This window comes from Cyanistes caeruleus, chromosome 2, assembly GCF_971803275.1.
Source record: "Cyanistes caeruleus chromosome 2, bCyaCae1.hap1.1, whole genome shotgun sequence".
Classification (NCBI taxonomy): Eukaryota; Metazoa; Chordata; class Aves; order Passeriformes; family Paridae; genus Cyanistes; species Cyanistes caeruleus.
Window position 1 is genome coordinate 96750857 of NC_141702.1, and position 16750 is coordinate 96767606.

At 47.1% G+C, this 16750-nt stretch overlaps 1 protein-coding gene across 1 annotated transcript in view; it reads right to left on the reverse strand.

The window, feature by feature from the left end:
* PKDCC (protein kinase domain containing, cytoplasmic) overlaps positions 1-16478 on the reverse strand; it is a 35853-nt gene extending 19375 nt beyond the window's left edge. The window contains exons 1-2 of the mRNA XM_086878466.1: positions 15664-16478; positions 1351-1473 (exon numbers count right to left, since the gene is read on the reverse strand). Of these exons, the coding sequence (XP_086734592.1) occupies positions 1351-1473; positions 15664-16329 (789 nt within the window). The 5' untranslated portion in view covers positions 16330-16478. The remainder of the gene's footprint in view (positions 1-1350; positions 1474-15663) is intronic.
* Positions 16479-16750: the final 272 nt, after the last annotated feature.

A 16750-nucleotide genomic window follows, 5' to 3' on the forward strand; every position in this document is an offset into this window, starting at 1 on the left:
GACAATTTCAATTCCTTCCTTTCTGTGTTAGTAGCATCCTAGACAAACAAATGAGCACAACATTATTTAGGACTTCATTGCAGTGGTCACAGGAATGTTTCGCCAGTAATTCTAACTTTCACCTCCGTGAAAGTCTTCGTCTTCATCTTCATCTACTTTGCAACTGCTCACTCAGAAATATCCACTCTGGAAAGAAACTTCTCTGTTTATTACCCATAATCTCACATATCTCTTGGTCATTTATTTTGTACATAATTGCTGTCACAGTCCATTATTTGTATTCCCTAGATGAGATGAGCTAAAGGCAGATGCTCCTGTGTTCTGTGTGGAACACTGTTGAGTACCTCTGCTGCTTATTAAGACCACGCTTCTTCCAGGAAAAGAGAGCTGAAGCTTAGTGCAGGGAACACACTTGCTCCAGCTGTATGAGAAAAATAAACCCTGCCAGGGAACATTCCTGGGCACAGAAGCTTAATCCCACATGCACGCTGGCTAGCATGGTCTCTGGCCGGGTCTGACCAGCACTGAGGCTGTTCTCCTGCACTGACCTCAGGCAGGATCCAGAGCCATTTCCAGCAGGTTCCAATCCTGCTCACAGCCTTCAGAGAGTGCAGGAATGCCACAGCAAAGCCCTGGGCTGCACCTTGCTCCTTCCACTCGGAGCTCACTCAGGCACACTTTCAATTTTCTGGCACAGATGTAGTAACTGAGCAATCCAGAGTGTTTCAGATGGAGACTGCTGCTGCCTTTCCACGTCCTAGGGAGTTAACCTCAGACAGCAACACGTCCCCATATACACCAAGCGAGACAGCGCTGTCTTGATCAAAGCATTGCTGCAGTCTGGCTTCATTTTGGACAAATTAAGTGTGACCTTCGTGCTCCTGGTAAATTGCCAGTGCGGTGGACAAACTGGGATTGAGATTTGTGTACGTTTGTTTCACTCTTTCCCCAGGAAAAAATGAACAGAGCAGGAAATAGCAGAAAACAATTATAAAACAAACCTATGATAAGGATCAGGAGAGAAATGTAACATCCTTCTATTGTTTAAATCCCAGTTGCAAAGCACAATGCCAAAACTCCTGGACCTACTTACTTCTTAACAAGTAAGAAATGTTTTGAGATATCATGTAAAAACCATATAACTAGTTACTATTAGATAACATTGATAGACAAAATAACACAGTATCTTAAACACTACAGAAGCAGAGTGCTAAATACTGCTTTTTAACCAAGTGCAAAACAAACATTTAATAAATGTGAATTGCGCTGAAGAATACACAACCCCTGCTTCATAATATTACTTGTTTCTCACTCTCCTAAAAGTCCTTGTTAAAAACAGTTGTTACTCACCCGAAATCTGTCTTCCCAGGAAGTCTGTAGAAGCTGAATCATCTCTAAAGGCGAGCCCAGTTCAGTGATGGTTGTCAGCGTGTCTGGGATGTCATTGCTGTCTTGGTAGCAATAGCCGTAGAGCTGAAAACAACACAAGCAGGCATCATCAGCACAGTGCACCTTGGCATGTGGAGTCCCAAAGGAGGCTGTGGGCTGTGCTTCTGGCACTGTCTGTGACCCTGCAGGGAACACATGCTGAAGGACTACATCTGGTGGAAGCAACATACTCCGGACCAGTTCATGAAGAAGTGTAACCCATGGGAAGGACTCAGCACTAGAGGTGTTCATGGAGGATTGTCTCCTGTGGGAGGGACCCCATGCTGGAGCAGGGGAAGACTCTCAGGAGCCCTCTCCTGAGGAGAAAAAACAACATATGATTAGCTGGCCACAACCTTCATTCCCACTGCACTGCTCACAAAAGGAGGCAGGGAAATCAAGAGAGAAGTAGGAGCCCAGGAAGGAGTGGGCAGAAGATGTTTTTATGATTTGGTTTTATCTTTCATTACCCTATTATGACTTGATAAACCAAATTAATTTTTCCCCGAGTATTCTGCCCATGACATTAATTGCTGAGTGATTTCTCCCTCTCCTTAACTCAATCCACAAGCCTTTCTCAGTATTTTCTCTCCCCTCTCCAGCTGAGTGAGAGGCTTTTGTGGGTACCCTGCATCTAGATAGGGTCAATCCATGACAAATAGATAAAATTATTATTATTATTATTGTTATTTTTTGTCTAACATATCTATGAATGCAGAAACAGGAAAAAACCTGAGGAAAGGTAATTTAACCTATGCAACACCTGACTAAATAATACTGATTTTATGCTTAAAAAATAATGTCAAATAGTTTTAATGACATTTTCCACAGGATTGCTGTTTGTGCTTTGAGTGCCAATGTGTATTTGAATGACACAGCACCTTGAAAAGCAATTGAAAGGCCAACATTTATCTTTTCTCAGCCAAAAATTGCTTCTCGCTATACCTGATGAATTTCTGTGTACAATATCATTAAAGCAAGGCAAATACTCCAAAATACTATTTGCCAGTAGCTTCTACAATTTAAAAGCATTTAAATGGCAATTTCAGCCATACTCCAGCTTCTTCTTTTATTTGCTTTCCAAGGATATTTGAATGACTTTCACTTGCACAAATAATTGCACTAGAAGAATATTTAAAGACTGTGGAGGAGAGACTGTCTTGCTTTATATGGAGTGGGACAATGTCTGACAGGCTGGGAGACAGGCTTTTAAGAACTCCCTGCCAAACCCTGGCAGAGAGGATATTAAATGAGCCAGATAAGGATCTGATCACAACTTTCCAGCCAGAATAGCATGCACATGAAATAAAATTAAATATATTCTCTGCCCCCAGTCAAATAAAACATACAGTAAAAGGGTTGGTGTGAAAATACAGCATTAAAAAAAAAAAGTCCTGTTGCTACCATTCTACTGCCTTGCCCACAGCAATTTGATTTTTTAAATCAAAATTTTTCTTTTAGTCTTAGAAAGCTCAGAGAAGATGACAAGGGAAGTTCCTTGGTGCTGAGAGCACTAAGATGTGGCCCTGCAGAGGAAGCCAGGCTCAGGCAGCCAGAACTGGGACAGTCCCAAACCGTGAGGAAAGCAGAGTGCCATAGCCAGAGGGAGCGGCTGAGGCTGCACACAGCCCCTGTGAGCAGATTCCAGCATCCAGCACATTCTTACAGCTTGTGACCTCCCCAGGCAGAAAAGCAAAGACCAGGCTAAAGTCAGCAAATACGGGCTTTGTTATGAGCCATGCTGCTAGTTTTGACTCTAGCTGTCTACATTCAAAGGAAAAAAGGGTGCCAAAAACGTAAAAGAAGTAAACAATTTTTCTTTTTGGTGTAAAAATGGCACTGTATTTCAAAACGGCTGCTTAAACATGAACATTAACTTAAACAAAAAAAAAAAAAAAAAAAGAAAAAAAAAAAGAAAAAAGAGAAAAAAAATCTGGATTATCTTATTTTAAAACATGCCAAAAAGAGAAATTGTGATAGATGCCAATACAAACATTTGAAGTAGGAAAACAGACATTTGTCTTTACTGCTACAACCATGACAAGGATATTAACAGCAATAATTTCTCCATCTAGAGCCATTCAGACCAGACCTGGGTTTGTTCCTTATCCTCTACGACACCACTTTTGTGCAGTTTAATGCCAGGAATTAAATCTTAGAAGATCACACCAACACAACTGTTTACGCTATCTGTGCTAGCCAAAAGTTGAATCAAATGAAACTATTTACTACAATATATATTGTTTTCTCAGGGAAAGTAGGATTCTGCAGTCCTTACCAGCTACTTTCCACCCCTTACGTGTGTGGGCACACTAAGGAGAAGGGATGAAGCTTGGCAGGTCTGAAAACCCTCATTTCTGTGTCAAAACCCAGCTGTTTCTGCTAGAAATCTAGATGATGTTTCTGTATCATCTGCAGCTCTTGTCTTTAGCACAATAATACTATCCACTGGGAAAAAAAGCCATAATGGAAATTAGCAAGCAATCCAGATGGGAAATGACAGTATTGTAGTAGCTGCTGATTCACAGAAATACTGAATACAAAAAAGGTATCAGTCCCCATCAGACACTGTCAACATTTGTGAAAACAACTCTGGAAACAGAAACAGAGGAGACAAACCATTCCTTTATGATTATAAAAACATAATACATATATATATATTTACATGAAAAATATTTAAAAATGAGTCTCACTCTTTATGTGCATACGATCACAGGAGTAGAAATTAATTACAGTACCTATTTATGTCTATTGTATCTTGATCCATGAATGCCAACAGTAATAACAAGAAGTTAGGTTTGCTCTCAGCTGGAATTTTGCCCATAATTCTTTCCTTTTAGTGTCCTGTTTGTACCATGGCAAAAGTCTTCACTGCCCAAGTATCTGACTATATCTATAAACTAACCTGAGCTCGTTATTATTTTACTGAAGTGAAACCTCTCCAGATACAGTGTTACTACATAATCATATAGAGTTATAAAAGCAGAGAAGTCTGTGATACAAAGGATTTATTGGGTCACATTTATGCTTTTCTAAATGAACTCCTGAAACTAAATGCAAAAGGGCACATGTAATTACATGGCCGTATATGTATGCGCAATTACCATGATTACAAACTGGGCAAGTCCCAACAGCCAGTTAAGCATCTCAAATGGTTACATTCATCCCCTCCTGATGAACCACCACCCAGCACACAGAAGTCACAAAATACAGAATATATACACATGCAAAATATTCCCCAGCAATACTGAGGCCTTTCATTTGAAAAGCTGACTTACAAGAAACGAGGGTACTACCCAAAACATTTTTTTTTAACTTCCTTTTGTTTTTGTCCAATCCATTTTAAGGTCAGAAATGAGACAGAATGGTTTGTATTCCCAGACAGTGAAGTAAGAAACAGATAGCTGGTGCATACAATAACAAGAAAAATAACCACATGGGGAAACTGAATATAGCTGGAAGCAAAAGATGAGCCAAAATATCTCCTCTATCTGAAATTCTATTAGGTTGGACATCATTCTCAGCGTCACAAAGCTACACTTCAGACATATTGAAGAGTGATGGTTTTCATACGCTTTTTCAGTATGGTTCCAATTAAATGAATGGAAAGAAATACAATCTCACATCTTTTTGCTATCTCGAGTCACTGCATTTAAATGCCACCCCAATATAATTTTTGTGTAGAATCTAATAGCAAACAGTCACGATACTGGGATGCCTTTCTGTCTGTTTAGAAAAATGTATGCCAGATATGAAATGTTGACCTGTTCTCACATCATGTGTTGTAATTCATTTATTTCGAGTAGTCCCGTTTACCAAATTATTCCCTCACCGTTTGGATTTTCTCGGTCATAAAGGCTCAGTCCTGCATTAGTCTTTCTGCACCCAAAATTCTCATTGACTCCCAAATTTTTAGGCATGCTGGGCATACATGGTCGGCTCCTGTGAAAGTAATATTGCATTGTAGGAGCCCGTGTTCCTACAGCCAGCCAGTTCACCTCCCTTTACAATTCCCTTTTACTACAAATTATGGGGACAGAGGCGCCCCTTTCAGAAGAGCTGGGGCAGCAGGGAAGGGCAAAAGCAGAGGTCATCCTCTACACAAAAGCCAACAAGCTTACTGACAATAAAAACACAAAATAAAGAAGCTTATTAAGCTGTCATCAGCAGGATAAGTCTGTGCGAACGATGAGCCCTCCTGCATTGGTGTAGACACCCTGGCTGGACTTTCATTAAAATGAATTTCAAACCAGGACCATTGCCAAAGTGTTACATTTCCTTTATAGAGGTTGCTCAGTCACAAACAGTAGGACCCACATTTTCCAAACCGGTCTCCAGCCACTTTTCCCAGCTGGGGCTCTGCTGGTTCAGCTCAGCTCTGCTGCCAGGCTGAGACAGGACTGCAAAATGCCCCTGCACAGATCATACATTTCCCTAAAAATCACAACACGTTGTAAATATTCTTCTTTCTCTACAACCACAAAAACTGGCAATATTCCCTTTTTTTCTTTAATGAACACGAGATTTCTGTGAGTCCTGGAATGTGAACCTCAAGCACACTGTTACCAGCTGTGATATAAGTGACAGGCTCAACTGCATTACACCAGAAGTAAATTTCAGAAACCTCTCTTCTCTTTCAATTTGGACTGCTATTCTCTTTTAATTTTGACTACAGTAGGACCCAACTTCTGCCCACAATAGAAAAGTGCAATGAAATACTATCTCCCATGTAGAAAGAGTAACAGTAGTCAACACTTCATACAGCCTTTCTTTTCAGAAATACATGGACACAGACTTGCTTAATCAAAACTGGTTGTGTCAAGATTGTATTTTGTAGTGTTTCAGTGCCTGGGGGAAATAAAAAGCTCCTACTGGTCTTTGATGAGCCGTTTGCTTGAGCTGCTACATCTCAAAACCAGAACAGCATATTTTAGAAGCTCCTGCTACTTTATTGATAAGTTAATGTAATATTTTTAGGCAATCAGTCCTTGGATTCACCTTTCATCCTTGAAGTACTCAGACAGTCCATCCCTGCAAGAGCAGAAATCCCCAGCACAGCCTGATACAGCTACAATTTACCAATACAGGATTTGATACATTTCTGCCACTTTAAGATTTATTAATCACTTGTGCTTTAAAAATTTCCCTTCATTGCTGATGGTACATACATATATAAATACACATACATATATAAATATACATACATATACACACAAGCACATATATCTTTTGTATATATGGCATATATGTATATGCCTGTTCTGATAGCTAATGTACACACATAATATTTGCATGTGCATTTCAAAATGTTTATATATTTTTTTTAAAATACATATTTAAATATTTTTATATATTGCAAACCAGCTCAAAAGTACATGAAAACCTGTAACATGCAGAGAACCTGGAAAATGCAGGGAACTCAATGCCTAAATTTGCTGAAGATCAATCCAGTGCCGACTTTCCTGCTATAGAATATATCAAGAAGGCACATGAGAAAATTATTTTCTCCCATTGAAATCTAGCAATCAAGCCTTGCAAAGTGCTGAGTTTCACTGGAGAAAGACTTTACATAAAACATCCCCTGCACCATGCAGAAGCTTTTGAGACCGGGAGCCAAACTGTGTGCTGACAGCTGTGAGGCAGGATTTTGCCTGCTTCTGGATTTTGGAACCAAGAGCAAGTGGTAGGTAATTCAAATATTAAACTCTAAATTCACAGTTCTGCCTAGGCTTTATTTATAAATGTATTATCATGATTAACACTAAACTGCAGGAGAACTAAAAGGTACAATAATCTCATTCCTGGCACTGCTACTAAACATTTTCATTAATAGAAGAATTGGACTGTAGTACTCAGAAACAGACATTATGTGTATTTACCCATATCTGTTGCTATATCCATAAAGGTCCACAGATATCTCCATATATTTTAGAGGTATGTGTGTGTATACATATCCATACATACCTGCTGCTCTGACATGCATTATGTTTGCTATAATCTTATGATTTAGTAATGTTATCTCCCTTTTACTCTCCCTGCTTTCCTTATACTCTGAAGTGGAAAATTCTTCTACTAAAAACATTTACAGCACTTTGAATTTGCATTGCACTGCACAAGCTCAAGGCCCAACCCTGAAAATATTTAGTCACTCAAGCAGCCTACTCTTGTAAAGCCTTCCAGTGAAGACAAATGGATCACTCATACAACCATGATTTCAGTGGAAACAGGCTGGTATCACTGGAGACATAGTTCATTACCTTGTAAATAGCCAGATCAGAAGACCCCCTGACCTCCATCCACAGCCACGGCATTCACTTCCACTGCACCACAAGTTTAAATTAACCCTTTGTCGTGATATGATTGTGCTTTTAAAAACTGTCAAATAACCTCTGTGCATCACATGTTCAGAAATGCTTGTCTTGGATTTATTATAACAAATCCATCTGTATAAATCTTCTTTCTTAGGTATGAGTCATATGATTTTGAATTTTATCATGGCAAGCTTTAAAATAAGCTAGGAGTATATATGCAGCTACATAGTCCAAGAAAAAGGCAAGTCTACCCAAACTAAGTTTTTCCAAATGTGGCCTAAAACAATATAAAATACCCATGTTTGGTGTCTGTTACCTAAACTGAACAGTTCAGCTGAGTGTGATGAAAAATAACAAGTCCTTTAAAATTAGTCTAGAGTCAATATTAGTATTAGCACAGTGCCTGTGAGAACCAGTTCTTGTCCAGTTTTTCACGGCCATCACTCAAATGAAAAATGCCAACAGAAGTTAGATGTTGTGGGGCATCCACCTGAGCCATCAGACGACTGTGTTGACACAAAAATCCATTAAAAAATATCTTTTCAAAAGCCCAGCTTGCATATTTGACACAGACACTTGACAAGGCAGGCCAGCAACACTTCCAAACACAGCCTGAGCCTGAATCCACCAACACTGTGTCCACGCAGAGGGCCGAAAGACAGAGGAGCAGAGCTATGCCAGCCCTGGTGTCCCCTTCCAGGTGTCCTCTCCTCCTCCCTGGCCAAGCACCACATCCCTGCCTGCCCTTCCCAAACGTGGTCACAACTAGAAGACAGAGCATGTGCAAAAGGCCCACAATCATCCAATTCAGGGATAGGATTGGACAGGATATTTCAGTGGGCCAGTTGGAAAAGACAGGAAATGATTATGTAATCCAACTTCCAGACCATTTCAGGGCTGACCAAAAGTCAAAGGATGCTACTGAAGGCATTGTTCAAATGCTTCCTTAACACTGATGGGTTTGGGGCATTGACCACCTCTTGAGCAAGCCTGTTCCAGTGTTTGACCACCCTTCTTAATGTCAGGTCTCAACCTCCCCAGTGCGGCTTTGAACAATTCCCACATGCCTTATCACTGGATACCAGGAAGAGGAGATTTACCTAGCTATCTCACACTGGAGGGCAGGGGGAATTTATCCTTGTAAGATATAAAAACCATGTGCTTGCCTCCCCCTGCAATTCTGTCCTGGTCATAACTAATTCCAGGCCAGGATATTGACGGCCCAGAATGACCTTGTTTTTTCATTGTTGCTCCCAGGAAAAACGGCAAGCAGCAAGGGAGAACTTGATCATACCCACAGCATCCTGTGGTGACCACTGATCTCTCCAAGCCACCGAGCAGAAGAAGCAGTGCTGGGCTCTCCTCAAAGAAACTGGATGTGGTTGCAAGCCATCAGCTCCCATAAAGGAGGCAGAAATTCAAACCAGTCTTCTGGAATGATTTACGTGGCACATAAAACTGAGAAACAACCATAGAAATCATTCAACAAATAACTGGGATTAGTTTTATGAATGCTACTTTTAGAAGGACGGACAATGTAGCCCTTCTAACTTATGTGATGACATGTGCCTTACGGAAAGTCATCCCTGCTAGCAGCTTTGCAAGTTGAACACCCTCTACCAACCCAAGGAATTCGGTGGGGAAAAAAAATACTATTGGGTGACTCCAGCATCAAGATGTGTAGCTTGCCTTCCAGGGAAAGGAACAGTTAAGAGTGGGTTTGCAATTGTATCAGCTCTATGCTTGCAGCAGCTCTGGAGCTCTTGTTAACAGATCCTTTCTTCACTCTTAAAAGTGCAGGATAACATCTGGGCCTTTTGGGAAGCAGTCTTACAATAAAGAAGCACTTTGTGTAATTCTTCTTTCCTCGCCAAACCGCATCTGTCTGCTCTCCCTGCCCTTCTCCACTCCAGCCCGAGCTCCTTGGGGCTACGGGGACATCTGTTAGCAGCAGCGGGCTGTCTCTGCCGAGCCATCAGTAGGTGGCACTGCCTGCTTTTTTCTCTCACCACATGAATGTCCATCCCCAACACCTTGTGTGGACCACCACTAACCATCTCGAAGGGTACCCAAGAGATGTAAATGCCTCAGCTCCTTCAAGATGTGCCTATGGTAACCCAAGCAATGGATTGACTGGGACAAATAAGCTGCTCCATCACGGCTCACCAGGCAGTGGTGGTGGCAGCAATTTCCAGAGGAAGGAGGTGGCCAGCAAGAGGTGCCAAGCTCCCCTGCCGCTGACAAGATATGGCAGGCTCATTTGTTCTGGGAGCTGAGGTTCCTCTGATCCCAGCACCAGTTAAACAGCCACTATCAGCCTGGTCTTGCCTCACTCATCTTTAACAAACCTGTCCCAAGAGCAGCTCAACTGAGGCAATTTAGAAAAACATTAAAAAAACACTCCCAGTCTAACATGACCTTCCTAAAGGCAGCAACCCTGTATGTGGGATGCGTAGTGAGAGCCCAACCCCCGCCTTAAAGGTTAATTCTCCCTAGACACTTGATTTTGAAATGTTTGATGTCCAAGAGCTGGGAACCTCTGCTGCCCCATCCAAAAGTTAAGAATGACAAATTCTCCATATAGACTCCCACCAGTTGCTATCAGCAATTGCAGCACTTTTCTCAGGTCAGTAGCTCCCTGCGTTCTCATGGCCAAACTCCAGCCAGACACGGCTAAGACTTTTTGCTGGGAATCCTACACCACTGCCATCACAAAAAGCATTCAATGCCCACCTGCTGGCAACAGGGAAGAGGTCCCTGGGTAGCTGTTTCCACTATAGCAGTCTCCCCTTCCCCCCTGCCTTCTGTGAAAACAACTGATTCCTTTAAAAATGATGGCGAAGCACCAGACCTTCAAGAATCCATACAACCCCCATGCAAAATAAATTTGCACTGGAAATTAATTGCATATTGGCCTTATTCAGACTTGGAAAGATTGTCTAGTTCCACCTGGAATAAGCAAACCGTATACAAAGCTTTACTATTTTAATTCTCACATTAAAATTAAAACTGCCATATCCTGTTGGCTATGCATATGTATAGGGAAACCATCGGTAAGAAAATCCCTTCATTATCACATGTAAAGAAAAGAAAATCCTGTTTAAAAACGGGTATTTAAAAATACTGTGATCGGCTAGAACACCTTAAATCTGCTTGTCAACAGTAAGTGATGCATTATTTGCACTCAATTTTAATCAATTAATTTTGCAAGAGACAAATATTCTCCCAGTAATGACGACCATCTTTTAAAAAAAAAATCAGCTACAAATACAATAGAGCTAAATGACCCAATTCATACTGAAACCACTTTTATATTTGGATTGGATGCCATCTAGATATTTCATCTAAATCATTCAGATTTTAACTTCACACTAAAGCTAAATAAGCCAAATGAACCGGCCTTGTCTGGGCAGCCAGCAAGCTATTGGTGCTGTTATGGTGTCTTCCATCAGCATCAGACAAAGCCAACCCTCTTCTCTGAGCTTTTGTGTGTGTTTTTAAAAAGAAAGTGGTAGCTCCTTCTTTAATGAATCATTGTGAACTCACACTGGAAGTGCTGATAAATAGCCGTCACAGAAATAAGCTTGCACTTTTCCAAACCTCTGCAGTTTCAGACATTCCCTCCCTTCTCTTCAGCAATGCAAATGAAAAAAGAATGGCACCAACCTTAATGCTGATACTCCAGGGCTACAATTACATTATTACAGTAAATCAAACATTGCCTTTGTGTCACGACAATTGTGCTCGTTGTTTGAAATTAACTGCAAATGGTTTGATTTTCTTTTCTTTCCTCAAATATGGGCAGGGAATTAAAGCACACTAAATCATCTTAAAATGCACAGAAAGCCAGGATTCAGACAGCAGCATTTGAACTCTGCAAGAAAAGAAATTACAGCACGGAGTGAAAGGAAGAGATCGGGCACCGCATTTTACACAGAGCGACTGCAAAGCAATTAGTGGGCTTCTAAATCCTCTGTTACAATAAATCAGTGACCCAGTTCCCCCTCTTCCCCGGTGCCCTTCATTATAAAATCAACTTTAATGAACTAGCCCTCTCTTCGCCACTCCAAAGCAAATATATTTCCACTGCAGGCTGCACCTGCCCTTCCCAGCGGCCGCCGCCCCAGGGAGCCTCGGGCAGCCCCAGACGGCGGGGGCCGGGGGGGAGATGGCCCAGCGCTGGCCCTTCGTGCAAGTGACGGGAAAGCATGGAAATGAAAACAGGAAGGCAAGCTGCCTTCGCCTCAGCATTGCCTAATGTGAATCCACTCTCCCTCTTGCTGGTTTTCCGTGTTTCTTTTGCTAGACTTGATTCAGCACATCTGCCAGAGCTGACACATCTGGCTCCTTCCCCGGGGCGGAGGGCACAGCGGATATGTCAGCATGTTGTCTAACGGCACTGGTACTTTCTGGAAAGAGCTCTTTTCCCCTCTATCATATATTGTACAACAATCAAGTCTTTTTAAAAGGATGACAAAAAAAAAAAAAAAAAAAAAAAAAAAAAAAAAAAAAGCTGATTTTGACAAGAGACAGGCCAGAATGAGAACTGCTGAGACAGTAAAGAACAAGCCTGTTATCTTACAAACTACACTTCAGGCTGTCAGCTGCCAGAGATTTACAGGAAAACCCCCTTTCCTAGGACTGAACCGACGCGAAACTTTATTTTCAGCAGAAGAAACTCACCGCCACCAGTCCCTGACCGGGGCCGGGGATGCCCGGGAGGGTTCCCGCTGAGGCAGAGCTGCTGCCGGCCGCCTGCATGGACGCGTCCCCGGGGTCGCTCCCTCCCACGCCCGCGGCGTGGGGAGGCGGAGGAAGAGCTCCCGCTTCGCCTCCAGCCCCGGGCGGTCTCCGAGGAGCGGGCCGGTGAGCGCCGCCGCCCTGCCCAATCCCTCCTGGCTCCCCCGCCTGCCCCAGCCGGGGCCAGCCCTGGCCTCCCCCGGCACGCCAGGGCGACAGGAGGGTGGCACGTCCTCCCTGCTATTTATAGCAGCCGGCTCGTATTTGGGTATGCCGGGAGCCGCCGGGGAGGGGGGGAAAAGGAGCAAAACCGAGGTAAGAAGCAAAGGCAGGGAAGCTCTCGGCCCTCGCTGGCCCAGTAGATGTGGTGGCATCGTGGCTTGTGCGTGTGTAGCTCTAATGGGAGCAGGAGCGCCTGTCAAAAGCTGGCTCTTGAACTGAGGCTTTTGCCTCGGCAGCAAACCCTGGACAGTGAAAACAAGTTAACAATCATGAAGTCAGCCGATCCTGTCCTGTGTGAGATTTTAACCGAGGCACAACCAATATATTTCATGTTGTTCCCTAGCGCCCATTTTCCTCATCGGTTCTACAGCTCCTGCACCACACACCGGAGACTCGCTCCTGGCCAACACCGCTGTCCCGACAGTGCCCAAACAGCGCCTGGCAGCTCGGTATTTACCGTCTCCCTCCAAGGCAATGCCTTATCACACGTTTGGTCCTCACTCAGGCCGCAGCAGCCCGGCCCCGTGCGCCCCCACAGCGCGGTGCATTACACAGCAAAGGGCAGCGGCCGGGGCACGGGGCTCTCCTCCCGGCCTGGCAGCACCGCCGCGGCTCCTGCAGCAGGAGGGCAGGCAAAAGGAAACGCCGGCACAAAATCGCAACGACTCTGAAAACATGCTTCCGATTTAAGTGTAATCTATTTTTAAATGGGGTGGCATGTAAATACGAAGCCCTAACTACGAGACGGGATTTTCCCCCATGAGAGCATTTTCCCAGCACGGAGGCTGGGCGTGTTTCTCCTGGCGCTGGTGGGAAGTGCCTGCTCATCCTCCAGCTGCTCCCCCCACGGTCCCCCCGCCATGGGACACCCCGCATGTCGCCTGCGCTTCCCCCTTTCAGAGTCCACCTGACATCCCGGACCGGAGAATTACTCTGGTTCCTCCACATCACCCCGAACCGGAGAAGTGAATTCCTGCGGCTCATCCAAGGTTTGCTGTGGGGGCAAGCGGGGCGCCGGGCAACTCCGGCAGCGCTGCCAGAGGAACCCTCGCCCGCACCTGTGGGGACGGACAGCGCGCAGCATCCTTCCTTTTTATGAGAGGGACGGCCAAATTAATGCCAAATTAATCCTTCCACATAAGAAAACTACACACGAGTAACACGGGAAAGCTTGCTAGTGCCTACCAAAATGACTCAAGTTTAAAAAACACACGCTGGCCAACTCGCTTACAACAACAAAAAAACAAAACAAACCCAGTCTTGGGGAGGGACACAAAATCCTCTCAGAGCAACCAGTAACGATGGCTTTTCCAAACAGAAATCATCACAGCCAAGAGGAGCAATACCCTTCCTAGGAGCACAGGGTTTTGTGGTTTGCAAGACGTTATTTTCCCTATGCATTATAGAGAGGAGGGAAGGAGGGAAGGAGGGAAGGAGGGAAGGAGGGAAGGAGGGAAGGAGGGAAGGAGGGAAGGAGGGAAGGAGGGAAGGAGGGAAGGAGGGAAGGAGGGAAGGAGGGAAGGAGGGAAGGAGGGAAGGAGGGAAGGAGGGAAGGAGGGAAGGAGGGAAGGAGGGAAGGAGGGAAGGAGGGAAGGAGGGAAGGAGGGAAGGAGGGAAGGAGGGAAGGAGGGAAGGAGGGAAGGAGGGAAGGAAGGAAGGAAGGAAGGAAGGAAGGAAGGAAGGAAGGAAGGAAGGAAGGAAGGAAGGAAGGAAGGAAGGAAGGAAGGAAGGAAGGAAGGAAGGAAGGAAGGAAGGAAGGAAGGAAGGAAGGAAGGAAGGAAGGAAGGAAGGAAGGAAGGAAGGAAGGAAGGAAGGAAGGAAGGAAGGAAGGAATCTATTTTCTTGTCGTGGATAAATCATGACTAGCCTTTCTTTGAATAGTATATGAAACTCGAGAGCTTTGATCCCTGGGATCTGAAGTTCTCGTGGGGGAAGCTGGTACTCCTGCTGCAGCTGCTGAAGAAGAAACACAAAACTCCTTTACCAGGTTCAGTTCAAAAAGCACCTACTGTGAGACCGTCTGGTCTAACGTTCATTTTTTATTCTACTGCAACGCTCATGCTATGCGAAACGCAATAGGAATTTCCATACCAGCATTTACATCCAAATGGACCCGCTGAGATTCATGCTGATGTGTAACAGCCCTACAATGCAGCCCCTTCTGGCAAGTGCCGCGGTGCCGCGCAGCGGCCGGCAGGACTCCCACCCGGCCTGCCTGGGTGAGCCCCCCGGGCTGAGCCCTGTGCCGGGGCTGTGCGGATCCAGCTCTGCCCGCCGGGAGTCCCGGCAGAGGCAGCCGGGGGTGGGGGGGAACTCCACCGCTGCCTTCTCTCCGGGGGTACCGGAGCCAGCGGCGCTTGCATTCAAGCCGGCCTTTATTTTCCGCAGTCGGATAGTGCTTTTGTATTTCCGAGTCCTTCCTCAGCCTGCCCCTAGCCCCCTTCCTCACCTCTGTATTCATTTTGTTTACGAGGAAGCGGGATCAGAGCGCAAGTCGCAGGGCCGGCCGCCGCGGGGGGATGCGGGGCAGGAGGGGGAACGCGCCGCATCTCCCGACCTTATGGCGGGCCCGGCCGGGGCGATTCACTTGTCGCCGGGGTGCGAGCACCGCCGCTGCCAGCGGAAAGCGCCCATCGATGGACGCGCCTTCCCTCGGACACGCGATGGGGACGGGAGGTACGGAACCGCCGTGCCGGGGGCAGGGACATCTGCCCCGGCGACCGCGACCCCCACCGAGCCTGCCGAAGGGGGTGCGGCTGCCCACGGAACGGGGAACGGGGGCGTGTGCGCGGACGCTCGGGGGCACCCCGGCCCGCTCCCGGCCCGCTCCCGGCCCGCTCCCCGCGCTCCCCGGGACCGGCGGCGGGAGCTCCGGCAGGTTGTCCGCGGCGGGGCTGAGAGCCGGGGAAAAGGCAGCGCGACCCACCCGCCCCGGCGGGGCTCCGCGGCCGGACCCGCGTACCTGCAGGACGTTGGCGTGGCGCAGCCGCTGCAGCAGGATCATCTCTTTGACGATCTTGTAGGCGGCCAGGCGATAGCAGTCCCCCAGGGCGGAGAATTGCCGCACGCAGTGGGCGATGTCGTGCCCGCCGAAGTCCACCGCCTTCAGGGCCACGGCCAGCGTGCGGTTGAGGACCGCCTTATAGACCGCCTTGGTGTAGCCCGAGCCCAGGTACTGCACGCCGCTGACATCGCGGATGTCGCGGCAGCCCAGCAGCGGCGGCTCCAGCGAGAGTTCGGCCGAGGCTCCGGCCCACGGCTCCGCCGCCGCTCGGCCCCGCGGTCCCGGCGGCCGCGGCTGCTCCGCCGAGGTGCGCGGCGGCGCCAGGTCCATCAGGCGCCGCTCCCGCGGCCGCAGCGGCCGCCGCCCCGCCGCCGCCGCCGCCCGGTGCTGCCGGTAGCGCAGCACCTCCTCGTAGCGCTCGCGGATCTGCCGCGCCAGGGCGGCCTGGCCGCCGCCGATCTCCTCCTCCGGCGGGTAGAGGGGGGCGCCGGGCGGGGAGGGGGGCAGCTCCTCGCGGGGCGGCGGCGGGTGCTCGGAGCCGGGGATGAAGAGGAGGTTGAGCAGGGTGCCCAGGAGGAAGGCGAGGCAGCAGCCGGCCGCCACCGCCGTCTTCCTGCGCCTCATCGCCACTTCGCTGACTGCTTGTCCAGCCTTTCGGGCTTCTCTCCTCTCGCCCGTTCCCCGAGAACCAGCTCCGAGGCTTCTTTTTTTTTTTTTTTTTTTTCTCCTTTTTTTTTTCTCCCCTCCCGGCTATGCCGGCTGCAAAACAGCCCTGGGCGCTCAGCCGGAGCTCAGCCCCTTACGACGCGCCCGCATGACACTTGCCTCCCTGCTTTTAAGGTTCTGAAGCACTTATTATTAGCGGGACACGGGGCGGGCGGGGGGATCCCCGTCCCGCTGCCCCCGCCGACGCGCGCTGATTGACAGCCCGGCCCTTCCCGCGGCCCGGCCGAGCAGCAGGGGGGCCTGGGAAACGTAGTCCCCCGCAGAAGCCCCGCCGGCCGCCGGCGAGCCCGGGAGCCGGGACTACATCTCCCAGGCTCGG